The sequence below is a fragment of the Cetorhinus maximus genome, chromosome 6 (assembly GCF_964194155.1).
Source record: "Cetorhinus maximus chromosome 6, sCetMax3.hap1.1, whole genome shotgun sequence".
Lineage (NCBI taxonomy): Eukaryota > Metazoa > Chordata > Chondrichthyes > Lamniformes > Cetorhinidae > Cetorhinus > Cetorhinus maximus.
The window spans coordinates 63068917-63093109 of record NC_135884.1 but is presented as its reverse complement, the minus strand read 5'-3'; the positions used below and the strand labels follow the sequence as shown (position 1 = coordinate 63093109).

Sequence of the window (24193 nt, the reverse complement as noted above, 5' to 3'; positions counted from 1 at the left end):
GCTTTTTGGAAGGGCTGAGCAGAGGTTAAGATCTCCTGTGGGGAAGTAAAATTGGGGAGTTTCAATTGTTGAATGGCATTGACACACATTTTGGAGCAGGTTGCTTGACTTTTGGATGCAGTGTGAGAAATAGTGTATGGTTGAGAAAGAACAGAAATGAAGGCAAACCTGTGCGGAACACTTCAAAGATTTTAAAACACCAGCCCAAACAATTACCTCAAGGCTTTGGGGCAGAGTCATAGCTGCTTTTACATTGACTTTAGTGGTATGCTTAAAGGCATTCTATAATTGCAAGTTGTTGCTCCCCAAAATTTCAGTCTCTGGCACCCATGGCAATCTCAATATGAACTAGCCTGATTCGCTAAGACTCGTTACTGGCATGACTTGAACCCTTCTCTAAGGCCAGTGTAAAAGTAACTTTTGTGAGATAGTGAAGTTTGTTAATTTTCTTTTACACAAAAAATTCACTGAACATCAATTAACTTCTGAATGCTTTTACAGTCCTGTCCACATATCTTGACCCTGGTTTGGTCAACAACCTACTTATGATGATGATGATAATTGTCAAGGCACAGTCCCTTTTGAGTTTAAAGAAAAAATCTTACTGTTTGTTGACATTCATATTAACTCTGGCCTGCTTAACTTAAAGTTTTCAGCCCCTAAAGGTATTAAAAGCTTACCACTTACTTCTGTGCCCAAACTGGACTGGTAAACATCTTCATGATGATTCCTGTGATCTAAGCGCATGCAGGGTTCAGCACCCAACCTGGGCTGGTAAACAGCTTAGTGCAGTTCGGCTGAGAACATCGCCCCTGCTTCTGTGACATCTCTCAGTGCCCGGGGCTTGACAGTTCACAGACTCCAGTTGTTGGGGGCTTTCACATAGAAACTAGGAGCAGGAGTAGGCCATTCGGCACTTTGAGCCTGCTCCGCCATTCATTATGATCCTACAGGTTTCTTTTTATTGTATCCTTCAGAAACGCAGGTAATTTACACTGTGGTAGCAATTTGCTTGGTCAGCTGCACATCAGTTCAAATAAAAAAGGAATTGCTTATGTTGATAATTGAAATATTGACCTAAGCAGAAAGGACTGTATATATGAACTATATTTTGAGTTAAATATTGAAGTGTAGGATTTCAAAATTGTTTAAGCTGCACCTAAAGAAGTCAATCCGTGGCTTTTTAAAATCACATTTTAAGTTTGCAATATCTTGCTTGTCTTTTAAGTGAATGCACAATGAACATTATTCTTGCCATATTGAAAGGTAGGTGCTCAGTCAGAATAAATGAGCAATGTGCAGTAGCCACATCTACAGTAGTAATTACAGCTGAAGAGAGGTAATTTTGCTTCACATTGATGTGAGAAAAGACATGGTAAGATATATTAAGAGTTTGTCACAGATGAATGAACTGCAATTGCTTGTTGAAGTGGAACACGGAAGTCTGACTTCAAAGAGAAGCTCGTTCAAACTGAAACCAGCCAAAAATTCTTGGATGTATTGTAGTGGTTTAATTCCCTGCTGACCTTGAATTTATTTTGCAGTGTGGCATGGCAGAAAGTAATGAAGTAAAGAACTCTACCTTTTTGTTTAAAACAAAAACTTGCAGGTAAATCTAAAGAAAGGTGTGCCTTCTACTTGTCTTAATGAAACGTGCACTGCTGGAGCTGGCTCTCTGCTTGTGGAGTTTGGAATCCTGAGCCGCCTCATTGGGGATTCTACATTTGAGTGGGTAGCTCGCCAAGCTGTGAGAGCCCTTTGGAAACTGAGAAGCGATGAGACGGGACTGCTAGGTACTTAAAATGCATTATTTGTGCTTCTGAGTTACTCGTGAAACTTGACAAAAGCTGCATTTTAATGCAAAAGTTCTTGATGTAAAAATGCCAATTAAAATGTTTGATTAACTTTGAACATTTTGACAAACTCTTTTACATTAAGAACTTTTTTAAACATTAAGTTGTAGCTTGTGGTGCAAGGTGGGCTGTAATGTAACCTGTTTTCATTTAAACCATCGTTATTCCACATTTTGATGTTTGGAATGTGGAAGGAGCTGAATCCTTATTTGTAGGAACAGCAATGGTTGCTGTTACTGCCATAACTTCTAATAGAAGTTACCATGGTAATGTCACTAGGAATTGGAGAATGGCAAACAGTTCAATTATAATGTAGGCATACAAATTATAATTATAAGAAAATGTAGGAACCATTTTATTCCAAGAGAGCACTTCAGAAAGTTGTTGCCAAGATAATGGGAATCTCAGATGATTATGGTTTTTGTGCTGCTGCTATTTTCCAATTAGACTTGTTTTTAGTTCAGTGCGCTGCTCGATAATGCTGAAGATTAGGAGCTTGCTGCAAAGAGTCAACATTTTCTCCTATGGAGCTTGTCATTGCAAAAATGACAATTATTTAGTTTTAATATAGTGTTTCAGCCCATCTGTATATTTGTGGGTTATACAGTGGCACTAGTAACCTACTGATATGTATAATTTGCTCCAGATATTTGGGCGAATGTAGTAGGAAAAAAAAATCTCTATGATATGACCTATGTGGATAGTCCACATTTCATGAGAGATAACTATTTCCAGCCAATTTCTGTTATTTGGGTCATAGTGGTGAGCTCCAATTTTGGATCCACTGCATTGCAGATTTGAGGGTTACTTATTTGAGGCTTTTAAGGAACAGGCCTCAGGCTCACTTTGAGCTACTTATATTTTAACCTAAGGCTTGATTTAATTCTAATTGAAAGGCTGACTGCACTTTTGGTATGCTTATTTCCATTCTGACACCCTACTCCCTGTTCATGTCAGGAACTCCTCCAGCTTTTCTGTTTTGACCAGGGGCTTCCTTCGCCATCTGTATTGTTCTTGCCCACTTCAACCAAAGCCTCACTCCTCTAACTGCTCTTCTGTCAACCTGTTGACCTCCCACACTTGAATAAAACTGTTCAATTGAGATATCCTCAGAGCTTCCCCTCTACACTCTATCTACCTGATAACCCCATTCATGTCTCATGTAACTCAGCTACAACAGGAGAATGCAGAGAGAGCATAAACATGAGAGATGAGCAGGAAGGGCGAATGGCAGAGAATTATTGCAGAAGTTAAAACTTAAAAGGAGATAGATAAAAGGAGAGAGAAAAGCAGAGACGTGGGTGGGGGGGGGGGGGGGGGGGGGGGGTGATAGAAGGATTTCCATGGAAGGATAAGTGCACATAATTCTACACAAAAGAACCAACAGTCAAGGGCCTTGAAGGTAAGGAGAGACTGAGCAAAACGGAAAAAGAAATGAATGAAACCTCACCAATTGCCTTCATGTTAAGAGATGCATTGATATCATCTGACTGAACATTGTAATGAGATCCACTAACATATCATGGTTTTAGTGGATCTTCTTTCAATCAGGGCACTTTTTTTTATATAACTAAATTGGTTATAAGCACAAGTGGTAAGTCCCAACACACTATTATCAGGGCTTCTGATTTTATTAGCTCACTGAATCAGCTATTTTGTGTACATTTTTGCTCGTCTTCTGGATCGATATGTATTCTCCATTTGTACTTGGTGACACAGTGGGGTAGAGCATCAAAAATGTTGGCATGAACAGTGAGATCTGGATTAGCATCCTGAACCAAACTTTGTTTTGTGGTTTATAACCTCCTTCTGGAGGTTTAATACTTTTCCACTGGAAATGGTCAAAAAATCAATCTAGAGTTGCTCTTGTGGTATACTTGGAAGCTTAGGAGCAGATTGTCAGTTGTCCTTATCTGTGGCTGAGAAAGGAAATGAATAAACTTGGTGTTCGTTGCATTTGTGAAAAAAATCCCTGAGCAATAGCTAAGCTAATTCCTCTGTTTAGAGAATAGCATGGTGTTTTTTTAAACAATTGACAAATTATACTAGTGTAACACTGAAGACTGCAGCTTCAGTGTGCGTAAAGTACATTGAAGCTTTATTCATACAGATATCAAGCTTTCTTAGTATAATTTGATTTGTAAACCAATTGAAATAACTGTACTGCCCTTCAATGTATTACTTGATCACTGGTGTCTACACATGATGTAACTGATACAGCACTTGATTCATTTTTCATCACTCCCTAAATTTATATAAAAAATAGGATGTCTGAACTTTGAGTTCTGGGGAGGTGGTTTATTTCTCACGGGCTTAATCTGTCCATTTGAAAGTTTTTACAGCCACTGTTGGAATTCCTGCACCTTCATTGGGCATACCTTTCAGTTTAGAGTCTATTTCTTTACTGATATAATGAAGTTGCTAACTGATGTCTTTGAATGGCATTTAAAATTAAAGTTCTGCCAAGATCTAACATTTGAGCCTAGAGAATTTATCTGAACTCCTGGACATTTAGTTTGCCTTCATTTTTTACACAGGGAATGTGGTAAACATTCAGACTGGACAATGGGTTGGAAAACAAAGTGGATTAGGGGCAGGAATGGACTCATTTTATGAGTATCTTCTGAAATCCTACATACTATTTGGAGAAAGTGAAGATCTGGAGATGTTTAATGCTGCTTATGAAAGCATTCAGAATCATCTGAGGAGAGGGTATGATATCCTTGTAACTACAGCTTTTAAGCTCATGGATAATTACTATCTTCAGCTGTAGCTTCATCCAGCCATGCTACAACCGTTTTATTTAGTTTTGTATATCTTTGCACCTTATTGATATAGGTTGTCATGCAATTGTACATTCAATGAAAATTCATGTAATTCCAGTAAACAGTAATTTCTGAAATTTTTCTTCTGAAACATTTTTAGAGCATTAAGCTGTATAATTTGTAAAGTAATGGTTAAAGGAGGTTGGGGGAGAATGGTTATGAAAATCAACGTAAACAATTAATTTTGAGAAGTCCCACCACAAAGCTCTTAAGTTTGTGTATTGTAAATTTATAACTTGACGTTAATTTTAAACAATGGGTTTTCTCTTTACCTCCACTGAACAAATTTTTAAAAACGCTAATGACAGAAAACGCTGGAGCAAGTGGGATTGGTTGTTTAATCAATTCAAGGCAAACTATCTTAACTTGCACTTGATTTCCATAGTTTTATATTATGGGGAAATGTTGGCCTATTCTACTAGGAAGCGTTAACAGTATAAAGCAGATTTCCTTGCAGAAAGTGAGCAAAGGCATATTTTCAGTACCTATAATACTTATAACTTGCATTCTGTCTATAAAATGTACAGCTCGTAGCTTGCAAATTGAAGTGATTTGTATGTAGTTTCAAAAGGGTAACTAAATCCATTAGCTGTATTTTTGGTTGCGGTTTCATGTATGCAAAGCACATTTCCTGCCTTTTTGAGAACAGCAGGGCTGTTTCTAGGGCTGCAGAAATTCACTCATTTCAGCAATTTTGAGTGCAACTATAACCAATTCACTTGGTGTCATCAAGACTTAAACTTACAATTTGCACAGCAATATGACTATCTTTTTAAAAAAAGAGAGATTCTTGTGCTGCTTTTGCACAATCAAAAGAAAAGATTTCTCTGCCAAGTTATTTGAGAACGTTTTAGATTTTAGTATGGAAAACTGGTTTCCTTTTCTGATTTGGTATTTACACAAGTTATACTGCCATCAAAACAATAATAAAATAGCAACAGAAATACCTGGAAAAACTTAGCAGGTCTGGAAGCATCGGCGGAGAAGAGCACAGTTGACGTTTCGAGTCCTCATGACCCTTCAACAGAACTAAGGAAAAATAGGAAAGGGGTGAAATATAAGCTGGTTTAAGAGGGGTGGGGTTGTTGGGACAAGAAGCCAGTGGAGATAACCAAAAGATGTCACAGACAAAAGGACAAAGAGGTGTTGAAGGTGGTGATATTATCTAAAGGAATGTGCTAATTAAGGGTAGAAAGCAGGACAAACCAGGTACAGATAGCTCTAGTGGGGGTGGGGTGAAGGAATACTAAAAAGGCTTTCGCATTCAAAGGATCATCCTCCGCCATTTCCGCCAACTCCAGCATGATGCAACCACCAAACACATCTTCCCTTCACCCCCCCGGCGGCATTCCGTAGGGATCGTTCCCTCCGTGACACCCTGGTCCACTCCTCCATCGCCCCCACTCCTCAACCCCCTCCCATGCAACTGCAGAAGATGCAACACCTGCCCCTTCACTTCCTCTCTCCTCAGCGTCCAAGGGCCCAAACACTCCTTTCAAGTGAAGCAGCATTTCACTTGCACTTCCCTCAACTTAGTCTACTGCATTCGTCGCTCCCAAAGCGGTTTCCTCTACATTGGAGAGACCAAAGGCAGACTGGCTGATCGCTTTGCAGAACACCTTCAGTCTGTCTGCAAGCATTACCCAGACCTCCCTGTCGCTTGCCATTTCAACACTCCACCCTGCTCTCATGCCCACATGTCTGTCCTTGGCTTGCTGCATTGTTCCAGTGAAGCTCAACACAAACTGGAGGAACAGCACCTCATCTTCCGACTAGGCACTTTACAGCCTTCCGGACTAAATAGTGAGTTCAACAATTTTAGGCCATGAACTCTCTCCTCCATCCCCACCCCCTTTCCGTTTCTTCCCCCTCTTTGTTTTTTTCCAATAATTTATATAGATTTTTCTTTTCCCACCTATTTCCATTATTTTTAAATGTATTTCCATCCATTGTTTTATCTCTACCTTTTAGCCTTTTTAGTATTCCTTCACCCCACCCCCACTAGAGCTATCTGTACCTGGTTTGTCCTGCTTTCTACCCTTAATTAGCACATGCCTTTAGATAATATCACCACCTTCAACACCTCTTTGGCCTTTTGTCTGTGACATCTTTTGGTTATCTCCACCTATTACTGGCTTCTTGTCCCAACAACCCCGCCCCCTTAAACCAGCTTATATTTCACCCCTGTCCTATTTTTCCTTAGTTCTGTTGAAGGGTCAGGAAGATTCGAAACATCAACTGTACTCTTCTCCACCGATGCTGCCAGACCTGCTGAGTTTTTCCAGGTATTTCTGTTTCTGCTCTTGTTTTGGATTTCCAGTATCAGCAGTTCTTTGCTTTTATATAATAAAATAGCACCTGATCGTGGCGGGTGGTATGTGAGGACAATGCTCCTTACGTGAATAGTGCTGGAGCTTGTTGGTTAGTTCTTATCTATTTCACAAAGGACAGCCATGTTTCTGCATTTCGCCACAAGTAGACTGGGTGCAAGTGAAGCTCTGTGTTATGACCCAGCAGTTGGTAAAGCTGAGTTGTTTAAAAATCCCAGAGAGAAACTTTAAACAATTGGCATAACCTATATTTTTAAGTGGTATGTTTGAGATGCAACTCTAAATTCAGGAATCAGACCACCAGTTCTCGAGAGGTTTTTATATTAAATTAAATGAAACATTTTATTAAGTTATAATACATTAAAGACATACACATAGCTATAAATCACTATCATAACTTTTAATAAATTCCCACATTAATCTCCACTAAGGAACAGCAACCCATAGATTTTTAAGCAAACACCAGGCAAAGCATTTTCATCTTACAAATTCAAACTCAGGTTCCTTTTACTTTGGTTCCTGTCGAGACAGTTGTAGGCTTACAGCTGCTTTGATCTTAACTTGCCCCTGCCCTGCACACAGTTATACCCAAACACAACACATTGAATGTAAATTCTCATTGTATCACCAGCCCCTTTGAACTCCACCTCTTCTAACAATGAAACCTCTTTCATAATACCAATTTTATTAGTGATATGAGCATTGCTTGGTTTCTGCTAGCTAGGTGCCAGAATTCACTCCCTTTCTTGAATGCTCTATTCATGAAAATGCAAATCCACTCTACCTCTCTTACACCTCAGAACCAGTACACATCAAAGCATCCAGACGAGCTGGTTTTAATCCAATTAAGACACACCCACAGACTAGATCTCTATTCTAAAAGAAAAATATTTTCCAATAATATTATATACACTAATAGCTTCATAACATTGACATTTTAAACCTTTCTCCTGGAAACACATTATAGATTTGATCATTTGTCAAATGGGGACCAATCAGCCTTTTTTTAAACTTTCTGCCCACAAAACACTTATGACTAAATGTTTTAACCAATGCACTCAAGAATGGTGAAATTAAATAAGCTGGCAATTTCTGCAAAGCCTTTCCTAATATTTTCTATGCTCCTTTGTTGATAGAATACACCTTTTCTGAGGGGTGAGGATTCTGGGCATAAGGTTTTATGTAATTTGAAGTGACAGCAAGGAAGTATGATGGGTGTCTGGAAAATATGCCAGCTTAAAGGCCACCTTCTGCTCCTGAAAATTTGTGTCTTGAATACACAGAAGTTATATTGCTCTTTCAGCCTGGATATTAAAACATATTTTAGAAAGCTGCATACAATTGCCAAGCAGAGAGTCAGAGGATTAATTGATGGATTACAAACTCACCTGCAATCTTAATGCTTTTTGTAGACTACTTTTGCCCTATTTTATTAGCCTGCCTAGTTCTCCATGTCATGTTGGTCTGAATAACTGCAGGTCTCCAGATGGGATACTCCACATTTGAGAATCAGTCCATAAAAATTCTTGCCTCAACTTTTGAAAACAATCATAGAGTAAATTACCACATGGTACACAATATAGCATTGAATATGTGCTGTTGTGATGAACTGATATACTGCCTATAGCAATGTCTTGATGGTATTTGCATAGCAACAAATTTGAATGGAAACAAACGTTATGGAGTGCTGGAGTCAGTGGACTCGTCCAGCTCAACAGTTTATTTTTAATTGGGATTTACTGCCAGAGCATAGGTATAAATTTGTATTATATTTCTTAACATGCAGACGTGAAGCTTGTAATGAGGGAGAGGGAGATCCTCCGCTCTATGTTAATGTGAATATGTTTAATGGTCAACTAATGAACACATGGATTGATTCACTACAGGCGTTTTTCCCTGGTCTTCAGGTATCTTTATTGATTTTAAAATTGTAATTTTTTCTAGCCTTTTTATGACCTTCCTTGCATGACCTTATAGTATAAAATTTTTTTTATTTGCTTCAGGTTTTAACAGGTGATGTAGAAGATGCCATTTGCCTTCATGCCTTTTATTATGCCATATGGAAACGCTTTGGAGCTCTTCCAGAGCGGTATAACTGGCAGCTTCAAGCACCTGATGTGATGTTTTACCCACTAAGACCTGAATTAGTTGAGTCTACTTATCTGCTGTATCAGGTATGGCACTAGAAATGTATTCTTTAACAGTATCCCATTCAATTGAATTCTCTTCCACCCTCATTATCAGCACAAGCTGTGCCAGGTAGGATCTCATTTGGTTTTCTGAAACCTTGAGGTTGGGCGAGTGTTACAAAATTGTGCTCTACAAAAGGAAGCATTTTGGCTTCACTTTTAAATTGATACAATATAGGATACACTCTGACACAGTGGCTCAGGTGGATCTTCAAATCTTCCCTCATTACAGCAAATTCATTTCACCCTGCACCACCCCTGGATGGGTTCAAGGAGTTTTACAACATTTCGGGTCCTTTTAGATTGATTTTTTTAAACCCAGATTGTTGTACTTGCATATATATTTCAAGTGTGTAGGGATTTTGATCAGGACAGACTTTTGATACACTAAGCTAAACATGTCCTCCATAGGTTTGCACTGTAGGTTCACTCAAGGATTTAGATCACCTATAATGGAAAGTGATTTCCCTAGGGCCCCTCAGTCCACCCCTGACCCATTTGGGTGGCCTTAAATATTTTTTAATGCTGCAAAAATAGGGAGGTGGTGGCGTAGTGGTATTGTTGCTGGACTAGTCATCCAGAAACCCTGGGAAATGCTCTGGGGACCCTGGTTCAAATCTCGCCACGGCAGATGGTGGAATTTGAACTCAGCAAAAATCTGGAATTAAAAGTCTGATGATGACCATGAAACCATTTTCGATTGTTGTAAAAAAAACCCATCTGGTTCACTAATGTCCTTTAGGGAAGGAAATCTACCATCCTTACCTGGTCTGGCCTACATGTGACTCCAGACCCACAGCAATGCGGTTGTCTCTTAAACAAGGGCAATTAGGGATGGGCAATAAATGCTGGCCTAGCCAGCAATGCCCACATCCCATGAACGAATTTAAAAAAATGATGGTGTGTCTGGATCACTTCTTCAATTATAAGTTGCTGTCCCACTTAGGTTGAGGAGCTGGCACAATAAGATCATTAAAACAAGCATGGTACCTGCACTTGAAATATTAAAATTTTGGACAATGTAGCATGCACCACTGCACAGCTGTGGGTTCTTTAGTCAGTTATGGGTTCTTTAGTCGGGATATCCTGTGCCAGTTTAAAATTCCACTTCCTTACAGAGCAATCATTCAACCACAGACCTCTTGTGTCACAGCTAGGCAATTTGTAATGAGCACAAGAGTTGATTGTGAACTCTATGCTCTGTAATTTTGTTTGCTGACCATGTTGCATATCCCCATGATCCACCTTGATTTAGGAAGGTAGTAGAATAAACACTTCAGTGGACTATGGTTTAGGCTGACAATGACAAACAGATGTATTAAAGCATTAACTGGATGTTAACAGAAGCAATGACTTACTGTGGATTTACAGTAGTTACAGGCTTAACTAACCTAATTTTGTGGGATGGAAAATAACAGTTGTTCAATACTGACTTTTCCAGGCTTCCAGAGTCTTTGCAGAGGGCCTTTCAGTAATAGCTGCATACCTATGTTGCAGGATTTTCATGTGTAGCTGTATCTGGACGAATGGTTAGTCTGAGCTTCCAGCCTGGACTCCAGAAATTTGGCTTTTGGTCAGTCATAAGAAGTCGCAACTGGACCCTTTGCAGGACGTGATTTCTACAGTTCTGTACAGTCAGACATGGAATGTTCTGCGTGGGATAGATTTGTAGTGCAGAGGAACCTAATTGCAACCCCTTGGAGGACGGTACCTATCTCTTGGTCCAAGTTTATCTACAGATAATTCATGTTTATGACCGACGTCATCTTTGTAGTTCCCAATACATGTCTGTTTGTGACAGCTTATCAGCTAAATTTAATTAAACTAATCCCATGAAACTATGTATATGGGAAATGGTTTCTTTTTTGTTCAGTTTTAAAACTAGGGACAGGCAGCTATCTTGACAAATTTCTTGCTTTCTCACTTGTCCTACCCAACACTGACTCATGCTATGGTGCTATTCCAAATACACCTAACTTAGCTTTTGGGGACACTGAATTCAGTCAATTGCAGTATCTCATTATTGTTTTGCCCGAGATCAGCCAACTAGGCACAGACTAGTTACCTGTTTTCAATTGTGTGGTTTGGCATGCTACTTTGAAGTGCCTTTATTCATTAATGAAGTATACATTATTTCTTGAAAACGATTCTATAAACACTGCATTTAAAGAAACCTGCAGTTGATTTTATGCTGTGGAGCACCAGCATTGATTGTTTGATCTGATGCCCTCTATTGCTAAAGCACTTCTTGTTCTTGTTTTTGTTTGATACAAGGCAACAAAAAATCCCTTCTACTTGCATGTGGGGATGGATATCCTCCAGAGTTTAGAGAAGTACACCAAAGTCAGGTCAGTGCTGGAATAAAATTTGTAGATTTTTTTTATCGGGGTGACTTGCTGTTCATCTGATGTTTATAAAAGTTTAAAGTCTGGTGTTGTTTCAAGTCAGTTTTAAAAACTCTCTGCTCCATCTTCTCTGGGTATCAGATTTCTTTTTAATACTGTTGAATTTATATCACTTATCAACACCTGATCTTTGAGGTAGGGGTGAAAAGGTTTTGATTTGCTGAATTGGATGTAACAAAATAAATTTCCACTGATAGTTTGCACTAGATTGTTTGAGTCAATGAGCCATGGGAAGAGGAGGAGAAGTTTGCATGGATGTTATTGGCAGCCCATTGGAAAGTGGGAACCATCCGAAGTCTCAGGTTTAAACTGGAGTCTCGGATGGTCCCGTGTAGGGTCATTGCCCATTGCAAGCTTTAACTTTCTGGGCAATTCCCGTGCAGTCCCTGCATGGGGACTTGAGCACATCTTCTGGTGTACCCCCAGCTACCACTGAGTCTCTGGACAGCAGCTCAGCATGGTAGTTCTTGGCTCAGATCTTTGTTCTGTTAGCGCTGTTTTGTTTATGCCCCTTTCCTTTATGGTTCTCTTGTGCATCTATGCCCTGAAACTCATTGGCTCCACTCCGCCTAGTTCCAGCATGTCATTATATGATACAGACCACTGTGCCCCTGTCTGCCCAGAATTAGGTGTGACCTTCCTCCAATCGACAATTAAAGCATGCAGTTATATAAGTTAGTAGTCAATGGGGTTAGAACTATCCAATTCCATGTAACAGTTAATGAGGTATCACATATCCCAATTGGTGGCTGCACTCTGTCACTTTAACCAACCATTATCTTTCACTGTATCCTCGTTTGTCCAGAATTAGGTGTGGCTTCCCTCCAGTTAACTGTAAAAGCATGCAAATTGTTAACAGTTAATGAATTTAAGGCCATCTAATTCCATCTAATGGTTAAGGAGGGTTAGGCCAACTAACTGATTTAAGAATTGATTCATTATCCTTAATGATATAAAAATTGGTTACTCCCACATATTTCAATAGAACCCACCTGAGACACATTATTGTTGTTCCCTTAATAAAGTTGCCACTTCATGTCTATCTGCTTTCTTATTTAAATGCTTTATAACACTTCTAAACCAATAGACTAAAATTAACAAAACCCCCAGTACCATAATCTGAGCGACAATTGAAGATTCAGCTAACAAGCAGTACTGCAGATGCTCACCTGGATTATGCACTGTCTCGACTTGAGTGTTTTCCTATTTGTTAGATTGATGTCTCAGCTGCCTCATTGTCCTGAAGCATGTGTAGGCGTTCTAAGCTATATTTTGCATCTGGCAGCAAAGTGAGTTGGTATGTGTTTCTGCAGTTCATATCCCAAGTGTGTTTGCTCCCTGCTAACTTTGTGTTGTTATTCACTTGGTTTCTGTTGACCAAAGAACAAAACTGTAGGTACCTTTCAAGTACCAGGGAGAATTTCACCATTTATCTTGGCATCTGTTAAAAATGATTCCTGATGCAGATACACACTTTGTTACTTCAATAACTTTTAAAATAAACAGTTTCCTGTCAATTCCTTTCTTTTAGGCAGGCAGTGATCCTTGTGTTGGGGCCACGGTCCTATGGGTACTTGCAGACATTTGGTATCTCATCCAAGTGCCCACTGCCAATGAAGAGCGTAGAAACAGAGATTTTGCAAGAGGGAAGGGCTTCTCCTGTCCGCTGGTTTCTTCCTGACATACCTAGCTGAATCAACAGCAGAGTTTTGTTGCCAGTGGACCTTAAAGATAGCTGGGGCAAAAATTGTTTTGGTACGAGTAAATTATCAGTAGTAAAATTATAGACCACAAAAAAGAATGAGAAGCTGTTTATTCTAATGTGCTGTAAAATTTTGTTGTCATGGTGAAAACTCATACCAATCTGACACTGCAATTACAGTTGGCTGTTTTCTTTGCAAACAGATGTGGTTATGCCACACTTCACCATGTAATAGACAAGTCGAAGGAGGATCGAATGGAGAGCTTCTTTCTGAGTGAGACCTGTAAATATTTATATTTGGTATGTTGTTCCTGTAAACATTTTTAAGTGGAATTATAAATTTAAAGGGAGTCAGTTGGTTAATATCAGTGTTCTTTTCAGAATGCTTCTTAAATATGTGTAACTGCAGAATAATTGACCTAGGGTTCAAAGCTGTAACATTGAAAATACAAATTATTTGAACTTTGGTGATTGTTTGCATGCTAATACCTTTTTAATGCAGCACCAATATATATTCTATAGTGTTGTGTATAGAGAGCCAAGACCAAGTAAAGTCTTCAGGTGAAACAAGGATATAGGATGGGAAATAATTGGACAAGGGAGCAACACTTTTCCATGTTAAAAACCACACATTCCGTTATTTATAATTAAATAGCGTAGTTTAATGAAATAGGCAGACACAAATGTGGCAGATGCAATTTAACACAAAGTATGAAATAATGCGTTTTGGTAGGAAGAATGAGGAGAGGCAAAATAACCGAAACAGTAAAATTAAAATGACTGCAGGAGCAGAGAAACCTTTGAAGGTAGCAGGACAAGCTCAGAAGGTTGTTTCAAAAAAAAAATCATACAGGATCTTTGACTGTATTAATAGAGACAGAGTACAAAAGCAAGAAATTATGCAAATCATGAGGCTCCCACCGGTGAATTTTGTCCAATTCTGGACACCACACTTTAGGAAGGAAGTCAAGGCCTTGGCGAGGGTGTAGAGGATAATTACTAGAATAGTAAGCAGGATGAGGGACCTAGTTACGTCGAGAGACTAGAGCCAGTGGAGTTATTCTCCTTATGTAGGGAAAGTTAAGTGGAGATTTAACAGGGGCGTTCAAAACCCTGAAGGGTTTTGATGGAGTAGGTAAAGAGGAGCAATTTTCAGCATGAGGGTTGATAACCAGGGGAGACAAATTCATGGCAAATAGCAAACCTACCAGAGCTAAGATGATAATTTTATTTGCACAAGAATATTATTGTGATGTGGAATATACTGCCTGAAAAATTGTGATCTGGAATGCACTGTCTGAAAGGGAAATATTCGGTGATGCCTCTCAAAAGAGAGTGAGATAAATATTTAAATGGGAAAAATTTGGAGGGTTATCAGGAAAGGGCAGGGACAAGTCAGATAACTTTCAAAGAACCGTGAGAGGCCAAACAGCCTTCTGTGCTGCATCATTCTAGAATTCTAAAATTTGTGAAGTTGGAAAGCGGAGTTGGTTATAGGACAGCATATTCTGTGTATTACAACCTGAGGGCCTGAGGGATGAAACTAAGACACTAAGTCACTATTGATAGAGTGTAACTGCAGTTCTATAAGTTTACATTAGGAGTCTTGATTGTAAACGTGGATGTAGGAGTTTGGCATGAGGGAAATTGGCTGAAGAGTGTTTTAGTGCAGTCACAGAATTTACTGAGAGACCCATTCCTCTGCCCTTTTCCCAAACCCTTCAAATACTTGTTGTTTTCTTTTAAAATTTATGGATTCTGATCCTGTCACTGTATATTAAAGAAGCTAGGAACACAACAAGATGATAAACCTTTCAGCCTGTCGATCGGTTCCTTTTTACCCAGCGAGTGGCTAGGATCTGGAATGCACTGCTTGAGAAGAGGCAGATTCAATTGTGGCTTTCAAAAGGGAATTAGATGATTAACTTGCAGGGTAATAGAGAAAAGCAGAGGAGTGGGATTAGCTGAAAGAGCCAGCATGCGCACAATGGGCCGAATTGCCTCTTTTGCCATAAGCATTCTATGATTCTCTATATACTGTACCACAAAGCTTAGTGCTGTTGGCCAACTTAGATTGTATGGCTCTTTATTCCTTTTCCCTAGTCATCCAGCTTGTCAAATGCTTTTTGGAAGTTTATATAAGTAATATCCATAGATACTCCTTACCTACCATATTTATTATCCCTTCATTAAATTCAACAACTTTGTTAAACATGACTTACTGTTTACAAATCTACACTGGCTCTCTGATCAACTCCTACTTGAGCAAATGCTCAGTCGTTGTGCCCTTAATAACATTCTAGTAACTTTCTCACAGCTAGCATTGGACTAATTATGAGGTTGTGATCACTTATGTGGAGTTCTGCAGTACTCTTTCATACTTGATAGCTCCAATCTGTGCTGTGTTAATAGGAGTTTCACAAAGCCATTAAAGCTTTACATATAAAACCGGATGGATCAGTGCGTTCTGAAGGTCCAAGTATTAAATGTCAGTCTGATCATAGGAAGTTAAGGATGAAAAATTGTCATTTAATCCATCAAAGCTCATCCCTCCAGTACTCAAGCAGTTCCAAACCAGCTTCCAACTATGCCTTCACCTCTCTTCGCTACCCCAAACCCCTATAGGCATGTCTGTCTACTACTGTGTTTGAAGTTCATTTTAAATGTTCTTCATTCCTTGTGTAAATTCACAAGCTGATGTTTGACATCCTGCTGTATTAATATTTAATCCAAATAGATAAAGACTTTACTTCCCTACACCATTGTAGTGTATAATCCAAATAAGATCCTGTGCTTTCAGTATTAGTTGTCTGGATGAACTTTTAATCTATCTTCCTTTTGACTATCTGAACAGCTATTTGACGAAGACAACCCATTGCACAGATCTGGGAGCAAATATATTTTCACAACAGAAGGCCATATTTTGCCAGTAGATAAGCTTTTCAGAGAAAAGCCTTGGGAAGATGTATCTTCTAAGGAAGAAGGTACTGTAGATAACTCTGGAGTGCTGGACCACAAACCTGCCAATTCCAGCATTAATGTAAGTAAAGTAAGCCTTTGGGGTTTGCATTGTGGTTTGAAAATAAAAATAAACTTTATTGTTTTCTATATACTGGACCCTTTTTGAGACTAACATCGTGAGGGCCTCCAGTCTGAGATTGTATCACATGCTGTAACCCAGGTCATGAGTAGCTGTTTAAATACCCTGTGTTATTTCTCTCTCTCTGGTTCAGTGTTGTCTTGATGCTTTGCTGTTTTGTCCCAAAGGCCTAAATCCTGCAACCAGGAAGTTTTGTGTTCTGTTATTGCCATGGATCACGGGTCTGGATCCTATCAATCGGTGTCAATGTGTCACTAACTTCAGATGGGCTGAAGAGTAAAGTTTCAAATGAAGTAAACCTGTATTGTATTAGATATGGCTGTCTATTTTTGCAGTGTATTTCCTGTTGTCTGAATTCTGAGTTATTTGAAAGAGCTTTAGACAGAACTACACAATTGATAAAACAAATAACACAGAATTATTCATGGAGCACTCCCTGTTCTGAGTTCTCTCCCTCCTCTTAAAGGTGAGGGATATTGGCATGGGCTGGTGGATGGGAATATGTGTATTTGCTCCCCCAGTTGCTGGTAGTATCAAGTATAATGTACTATTGCATCTATCTAATTTAGCAAATATGCAGGTTAAAAACCTTCGTACAATTTTTTAAAAAAATGCAGCTGTTTGCATATGTTTGTAAATCACCCCATTCTAGCTTGACAGCTCATGATACTATTGCTGTAATAAAACTAATTGCTTTAAAAAAAAATGTTTCCACAGTGCAGCAGAGTCCCCAGTGAGCGGAGATATGCGCTGCCCTTGAAAGGAGTTTACATGCAGCAGATTGACCAGATGGTGGGACTTCTTTAAAGCAACCTCATAAAAAGGGCTCGTATGTGAATAAGCAGGGACTCAACCTTCAACTATGCAACTTTTTATTTTGTGTATAAATATATTGACTTTATTTATTACGATTTTTACAACTTCTCAAAACATTTCTAGGACATATAATTTCATCTCTGTAATAGCGATATTACATCTAAACCTTTGCTTTTGTGCAGGGGGACGAATTGTTTTTGTTTAAATGGGTGGGTTTTTGATGCATAGTGCCTTCTGTGAAGGCATAGGAGTAATCGCTTGACTACAGGGCTCTTCTAAAAAGAATAAAATGTAAGAAGACTTATGCTAGCATTTGTTTAAGTGGGTTTGAATATTTGTGTAATTTACCCATAAATGTACAATCATTTGAAATGAAGTTTCAGTGCACATTACAGAATGCACATTTGTACTAATGTAAAGTGCTGTGCATGCAACTGAGAACCAAGAATTGGTGACGATCTGAACTGTGAAAGACCGTGCACACACTTTTGGGTATTTTTCCAAGAGTCCTGTGTTGGTTGCAGGGCATCCAAATATGGGGGGGAGGGGGTAGAAAGTGTAATCTCTGGATTTACCTAATGTGCCTTGTAGCTCACTGTTTTCACCAAAAGTAGATCATGGCATCTCTTGTCTAAGCACCAAATCCGCATTGACTTTTGCTAGCTGTCTAATGTGCATGCAATGCCCATTAGATGGTTGGGATTGTGCCTGTGTTATGGACTGCAGCACTTACGTTCAAATGTGCCATGATTATGAAGTATATTCTTCAGCCACAACTTGATTCATTTTTGTGGGTGATTCCTTGTGATTTTTCTTCTGAAGGTAAAACTCTCTTTGCGCCTCTCTCAAATATAAAAACAACTCAGATATCGTCGCAGCAGCAGTGCCAAGACTGCACAAACCTTTGAAGGGGAAGAGGGTGTGTTGAATGCTGCTCAATACCTCCTCCATATTGATACAGCTCAGTTTGGGAACTCTGCAGTTGAGCTCTAATCAGCACACACTCATTCCCTGGTATTGCTTTGTTCTAGTTTGCCATCTTGTGCAGTTTAGTTTTGATGACATTCGCTATTGGAATCCTTCTAGCACTTTTGGCAATTTATAAATGCTCCCTTTAAACTTCAGCACTGCCTGCTTTATAATCTTATGTATCACCAGTGAATTCTTTGTCAAATACTTTCAAAGCATCTGTTTCTGAATTACCTGTGATGTAAGTGAATCTTCTGAGGTAATTATTGAAATGCATTCCATGTTTTTGTATCTGGTGAATTGTGACATTGGATGGGGGTGGTTCAAATAGAACAAGTTAGGCTATTCTGATGTAATATTTAATTTTTCAGCAAATTATTGAACATTATAGTTTTTTAGTGTTTTCCACACTCCCACCTGGTTACTTATTTCCTGGTCTACATTATACATATGCAGCCCTTGTTAAATTGGGACATTTTCTTTTGTGTGTGCATCTCACTCCCTGGATTGTGAAAATTCAGCACATGGGCGAAATGGTGGAAATTTCAGAATTGTCTTCTTGCATATGCTACTGACAAAAGTCAAGTTATCCAGATAAAAGGAAGGAGAGAGTGGAGGAAACTGTTTCTAAAGTATGACTATGTGAATTGGAAGAGCCGGCCTGCCTTTGACAAGTTGGCGATCGATATTTTGTGAAGAACAAAAATTGTGTAGTTCAAGCTGGTGATCGTGTGTGTGGCACCATGCAAGTTGAGATGGGGTGCAGAGATTGATTAAAGGAAATCTGAAAGCCATCAAAAGGAAAGACTTGAATTTATATAGCGCCTTTTATGACCACTGGACATCTCCGTCAGTTAATAGACTGAATTTTGTTGATGCCATGAGTCAATGTTTTGTCACTGTCTGTGACTGTATTTTCTGACCAAGTGTTTAAGGAGCTGTGCTTAATCCACTATTTCTAGTTGTGCAAGAATGACTTGCATTTCTGTAACACACTATCTCTATCCTCCAAATAAGGAAGCACTTTATTCCTGTCCAGTGTCTTTGTTGGTAGGTAGAATGAGACTGGGAACCAAAGGTTCTGAAATCATGGCTCAAACATGCCTTCTGCTTCAGTGCCACACATGAGGCAATCTTCACTTAAGGGCTTAATTTCAATTTTTTTTCTACAATACATCTAAAATATCTGTACTCCCAGCTGGATCAAAATCCCTTGTTGGTAATGGTTTCCTTGTTGGGTTGCTGAAATTTCAAGTCTAGAAACTGGACCGAAAATAATTTGGACAGATCTGTGCATTCTAGTTAATACTATTACTGGAGTAAGTTTGCCTGTTCCCTTCTCAAACTACATATTGGCCTATTTGAATGAACATTTTGTGCACCAGCAGCCTCTGTTTGCCCTCTGATTTTTTTTTTCAGTCAAGTGGTTAACCCTCTACAATCATTTAATCTCTAGTTCCCTACAGATTTTGGCCTTTTGTGTGTGGGTGAAGGAAGAAGCCTGACTGGGGAACAGGGCTGAATTGCGTTAAGAGTCTTCCTTCAGTTATATGTGCAATGAAGGTGCCAAATGTTGGAAGTTTGATGACCAAGGTTTTAACATTTTAAGTGATTTCTTTCTGTATCACGTCCTTTTACCTAATTGACCAACCTGGGTGTTGTGGCAGATGACAAAGCACATTGGATCTGCCTCTTTGTTAAAAATATGTTGGTAAGATTAATTGTCAAATTCCATTTTCTTATAAATAAAAGCATTTACTCAGAAGCTGGATGTTTAATATACGGGACATTGTTGAAGTATTAAAGTTTACCAAAATCAACGTGCAATACACTTATGTAAAAGAAAAATTGTATAAATTTTATTTTCCCAGAAATGAACAATGGTACTGAAATTGTCAAAGGACCAAACAAATGTCAATAAAAATGTGGTGCCATTGTCTTTTTTGCTTCATTATTTTGCAAATGCCTAGACCAAAACATGTAACTCTGCTTCTCCTAAGCTTTGCTTATACAAAGACTTGGTGCAAATTATAGGTTTTTCTATAACTGGCAAGTTGGGCATCTTCGATCTGTAAAACAAAGGTTGAAGTATCCTTTGTCGCAAGGCACATTAATGCAAGGATCACCCTAGTTGTTTCACCCTCCATCACAGTGCCATTTCTTACCTACATTGGTGATTGTGAGTGACTGTGAATACAGTCAGAATTCCCCATTTAGATGTGTTAATCATCTTTAAGAGGAGTACTAATATGATGTGATTTCTTTTTGGTACAATGAAAATTTTAAACTTCCCATGAGCAACCTCTTCAGCGTACATATTTAGTTACTTGGTACAAGGAGTTTATCAGTTTTTTTGGGCTTCTTCTCCAAAGCAAAATTGTCCTTGCAATTCTAGTCACAGTCTACCCAGGTGAGGAAACTAGTCCTCTATACAAGGTCACTCATTTCCCTGGGGATTTGTGCTGTACCTAATTTTGTTTGCTTTCCATATTGTTGGTTTTACAAAGTGGCCTGTGACCAGTGTCCTGACCAGTTGCTCATGTAGACTTAAGTCTTGTGCTCCTGTTACCTTTTCTCTTCCTAAGTCTTATTTCTGCAAACTATTCAATCCTCTTATGTTAGATCTTTGTTTCTTGCAACATCTCCACCAAGTTTTCTTTTGCTGTAGGTCTGACAGCACCTGCGGAGAGGAACATAGTTAACGTTTCGAGACCAAATGAAAACAACTAAGGAAAAAATAGAAAAGAGATGAAATATAAGCTGGTTTAAGGGAGTGGGGGGGGGGGGGGGGGGGGGTGTTTGTGGTGGGACAGGTAGAGCTGGATAGAGGGCCAGTGATAGGTGGAGATAACCAAAAGATGTCATAGACAAAAGGACAAAGAGGTGTTGAAGCTGGTGATGTTATCTAAGGACTGTGATAATAAAGGTACAGATGGCCCTAATGGGGGTGAGGTGGGGGGAAGGGATTGAAATAGGCTAAAAGGCAGAGATAAAACAATGGATGGAAATACATTGAAAAATAATGGAAATAGGTGGGAAAAGAAAAATATATAAATTATCGGAAAAAAGGGGGTGGGGATGGAGGAGAGAGTTCATGATCTAAAATTGTTGAACTCAATATTCAGCCCGGAAGGCTGTAAAGTGCCTAGTCAGAAGATGAGGTGCTGTTCCTCCAGTTTGCGTTGAGCTTCACTGGAACAATGCAGCAGGCCAAGAGGACGGACATGTGGGCATGAGAGCAGGGTGGAGTGCCGAAATGGCAAGCGACAGGGAGGTCTGGGTCATACTTGCGGACAGACCGAAGGTGTTCCACAAAGCGATCAGCCAGTCAGCATTTGGTCTCTCCGATGTAGAGGAAACCGTATTGGGAGCAGCGAATGCAGTAGACTAAATTGAGGGAAGTGCAAGTGAAATGCTGCTTCACTTGAAAGGAGTGTTTGGGCCCTTGGACGGTGAGGAGAGGGGAAGTAAAGGGGCAGGTGCTGCACCTTCTGCGGTTGCATGGGAAGGTGCCGTGGGAGGGGGTTGAGGTGTAGGGGGTGATGGAAGAGTGGACCAGGGTGTCTGGGAGGGAACGATCCCTGCGGAATGCCGCCAGAGCGGGTGAAGGGAAGATGTGTTTGGTGGTGGCATCATACTGGAGTTGGCGGAAATGGTGGAGGATGATCCTTTGAATGCGGAGGCTGGTGGGGTGATAAATGAGGACAAGGGGGACCCTATCATGGTTCTGGGAGGGAGAGGAAGGTGTGAGGGCAGATGCGTGGGAGATGGACCGGACACGGTTGAGGGCCCTGTCAACCACCGTGGGTGGAAATCCTCAGTCAAGGAAGAAGGAAGACATGTCAGAGGAACTGTTTTTGAAAGTGGCATCATCAGAACAGATGTGATGGAGGCGAAGAAACTGAGAGAATGGGATGGACTCCTTACAGGAAGCAGGGTGTGAGGAGCTGTAGTCGAGGTAGCTGTAGGAGTCGGTAGGCTTGTAATGAATATTGGTGGACAGTCTATTACCAGAAATTGAGACAAAGAGGTCAAGGAAGGGAAGGAAAGTGTCAGAGATGGACTATGTGAAAATGATGGAGGGTGGAAATTGGAAGCAAAATTAATAAATTTTACTAATTATTTTATAATTAATTACTAATTATTGTTCCATCCTGATGAATATTCAATTCTTGATTCAATTCAGAATCTTCCTCCTCATCCTCCAATAGCAGGCTTTCTATCTATATAATCCAGTCTTCTATCCAACACTCTCAAAAAGCTTGCTCAAATCTGAAGTGTTAAAACTTCTTGAGTTACTTCTACTCAGATCTTGAAATCAAATAGATTTGACTTTTAAGAGCACTCTAATTTGCCAACCAAATTTATAGTTTTATTATGTTTTCCTAATGACTCAATGTTTGGAAACAATAGACTTGGGGAAATATATGTAATTGCCCAGTTTTCCTGGGTAGAGATATAACTTCCATCAATCCTTTCAACCCCAATTCTACAAATTGTGAAGGAAAGCTCCAAAATTTTATAGATCTCCAGTTGCGTGTCATGTTCTTGATAGCTTCATTATATCTTGATAAGTTACTGCAAGCAAGATCACACAATGACTTTGTTCCTACTAAAAATCAGATGCTAACTTGTTTATCATTCGACATGCATCTGCAGGACTGTCCAACCTTTTCGTGTGAGGAGCCACGTTTCAATTTTTTTCTCACTCGGGGCTGATGAGTAAATTTCGGAAATAAATGACTTGGGACAATATTAAACATGAATTTTTTTTTAAAAGCTGACGTATGAAAAGAAACAACTTGCTGAGTTTAAAAAAAAGCCAAAGCAAAAAATTATTTTTAAAAGATTTAGCAATGAGTAAATATGACAATTAGAGTTTGTGTCTGACTCACTCCCAGTCTTAGGGTGCTTACTCATTTGCCCACTGAGGGTAGGCGAGTGTGTGTTTTGGTGGGTGAGGGTGAATGAGAATCCTAAGACTGGGAGTGAGCCAGACACACACACGCCCTTCTCTCCCTCTGTTTCACACTCACTCACTTTCCCCTCCCTCCCTCTCACACACACTCCTCCTTCCCCCTCCTCACACACGCACACACTCTCCTCTCTCTCACTCATCTCTCACACACTGTCCTTTCCCACACTCTCCACACACTTCACACTCTCTCACATCCTCTCTCACCCACATGCACATACTCCTCCTTTCTCTCTCTCACACACTCCCCTCTCTCTCCACTTGCATTTCACTCTCTTTCACACACACGCCCCTCCCTCACACACACATGCTCTCTCCCTCCTTGCACCCACACACTCCCCTCTCACGCATTCACTCTTCTCTCTCATTCTCCACTCACACTCATACCTCTCTCACCCACACAATCACATCTTCTCATGCTCACATGCTAGTGGGTCCTGTGCTCACTCACCCCTCACTCTGAGGCCCCCTCCCCCTTGCTCTGAGGCCTGTGCTTCCCTCTGCCCCCTCACCCTGCTCCTCCCTCTGCCCCCTCGCCCTGGACCTTACCTTGAAAACTTACCTTCCTATTGTTCTCTGCTCGTGCAATCACAGGCTGCTTTCTCCCTGTATATGCGCTGGCAGAAGCTAAACAGCACTGCCAGCTAAGTTGACAACTTCTAATAATTTCTTTGTATCAGCCTATAGTATAAAGCCACAAGCCATTTGTAAGTTTAAAGAAAAAGCAAAAAAGAATTAAAACATATGCGAATAAAACAAATCCCAACCCTGTATATGCATGACCACGTTACCTTTCAGTCACCTTCAGATCTCTCACAGCTCAAGATCAATCATTTTTAATTATTCATATTACTGTTTTATATTGTCTCTGGCTTTCAAACCCACTAAACACTCAACAATGCTACAAATTGTTGACATCTGGATGTGAGAGAACCTCACCCAAGGTGATTCTCTTGAATTATATGCATTTTGCCACTAGTAGTAAGTGGTATCCCTCTTTAAATAACATGTAATTAAACAAGTCCTAAG

The 24193-nt window shown here is 39.7% G+C and overlaps 1 protein-coding gene across 2 annotated transcripts in view; it reads left to right on the top strand.

Annotated features, from left to right (window-relative positions):
• Positions 1 to 20128, top strand: part of edem1 (ER degradation enhancer, mannosidase alpha-like 1) — a 36934-nt gene extending 16806 nt beyond the window's left edge. Inside the window, exons 5-12 of one of the 2 annotated variants that reach the window (XM_078543778.1) lie at positions 1610 to 1793; positions 4391 to 4565; positions 8795 to 8915; positions 9012 to 9182; positions 11472 to 11545; positions 13508 to 13604; positions 16159 to 16344; positions 17122 to 20128. In XM_078543778.1, the coding sequence (XP_078399904.1) occupies positions 1610 to 1793; positions 4391 to 4565; positions 8795 to 8915; positions 9012 to 9182; positions 11472 to 11545; positions 13508 to 13604; positions 16159 to 16344; positions 17122 to 17211 (1098 nt within the window). In that variant the 3' untranslated portion in view covers positions 17212 to 20128. The remainder of the gene's footprint in view (positions 1 to 1609; positions 1794 to 4390; positions 4566 to 8794; positions 8916 to 9011; positions 9183 to 11471; positions 11546 to 13507; positions 13605 to 16158; positions 16345 to 17121) is intronic. The other variant, XR_013576854.1, reaches the window with a different exon arrangement.
• The last annotated feature ends 4065 nt before the right edge of the window (positions 20129 to 24193 follow it).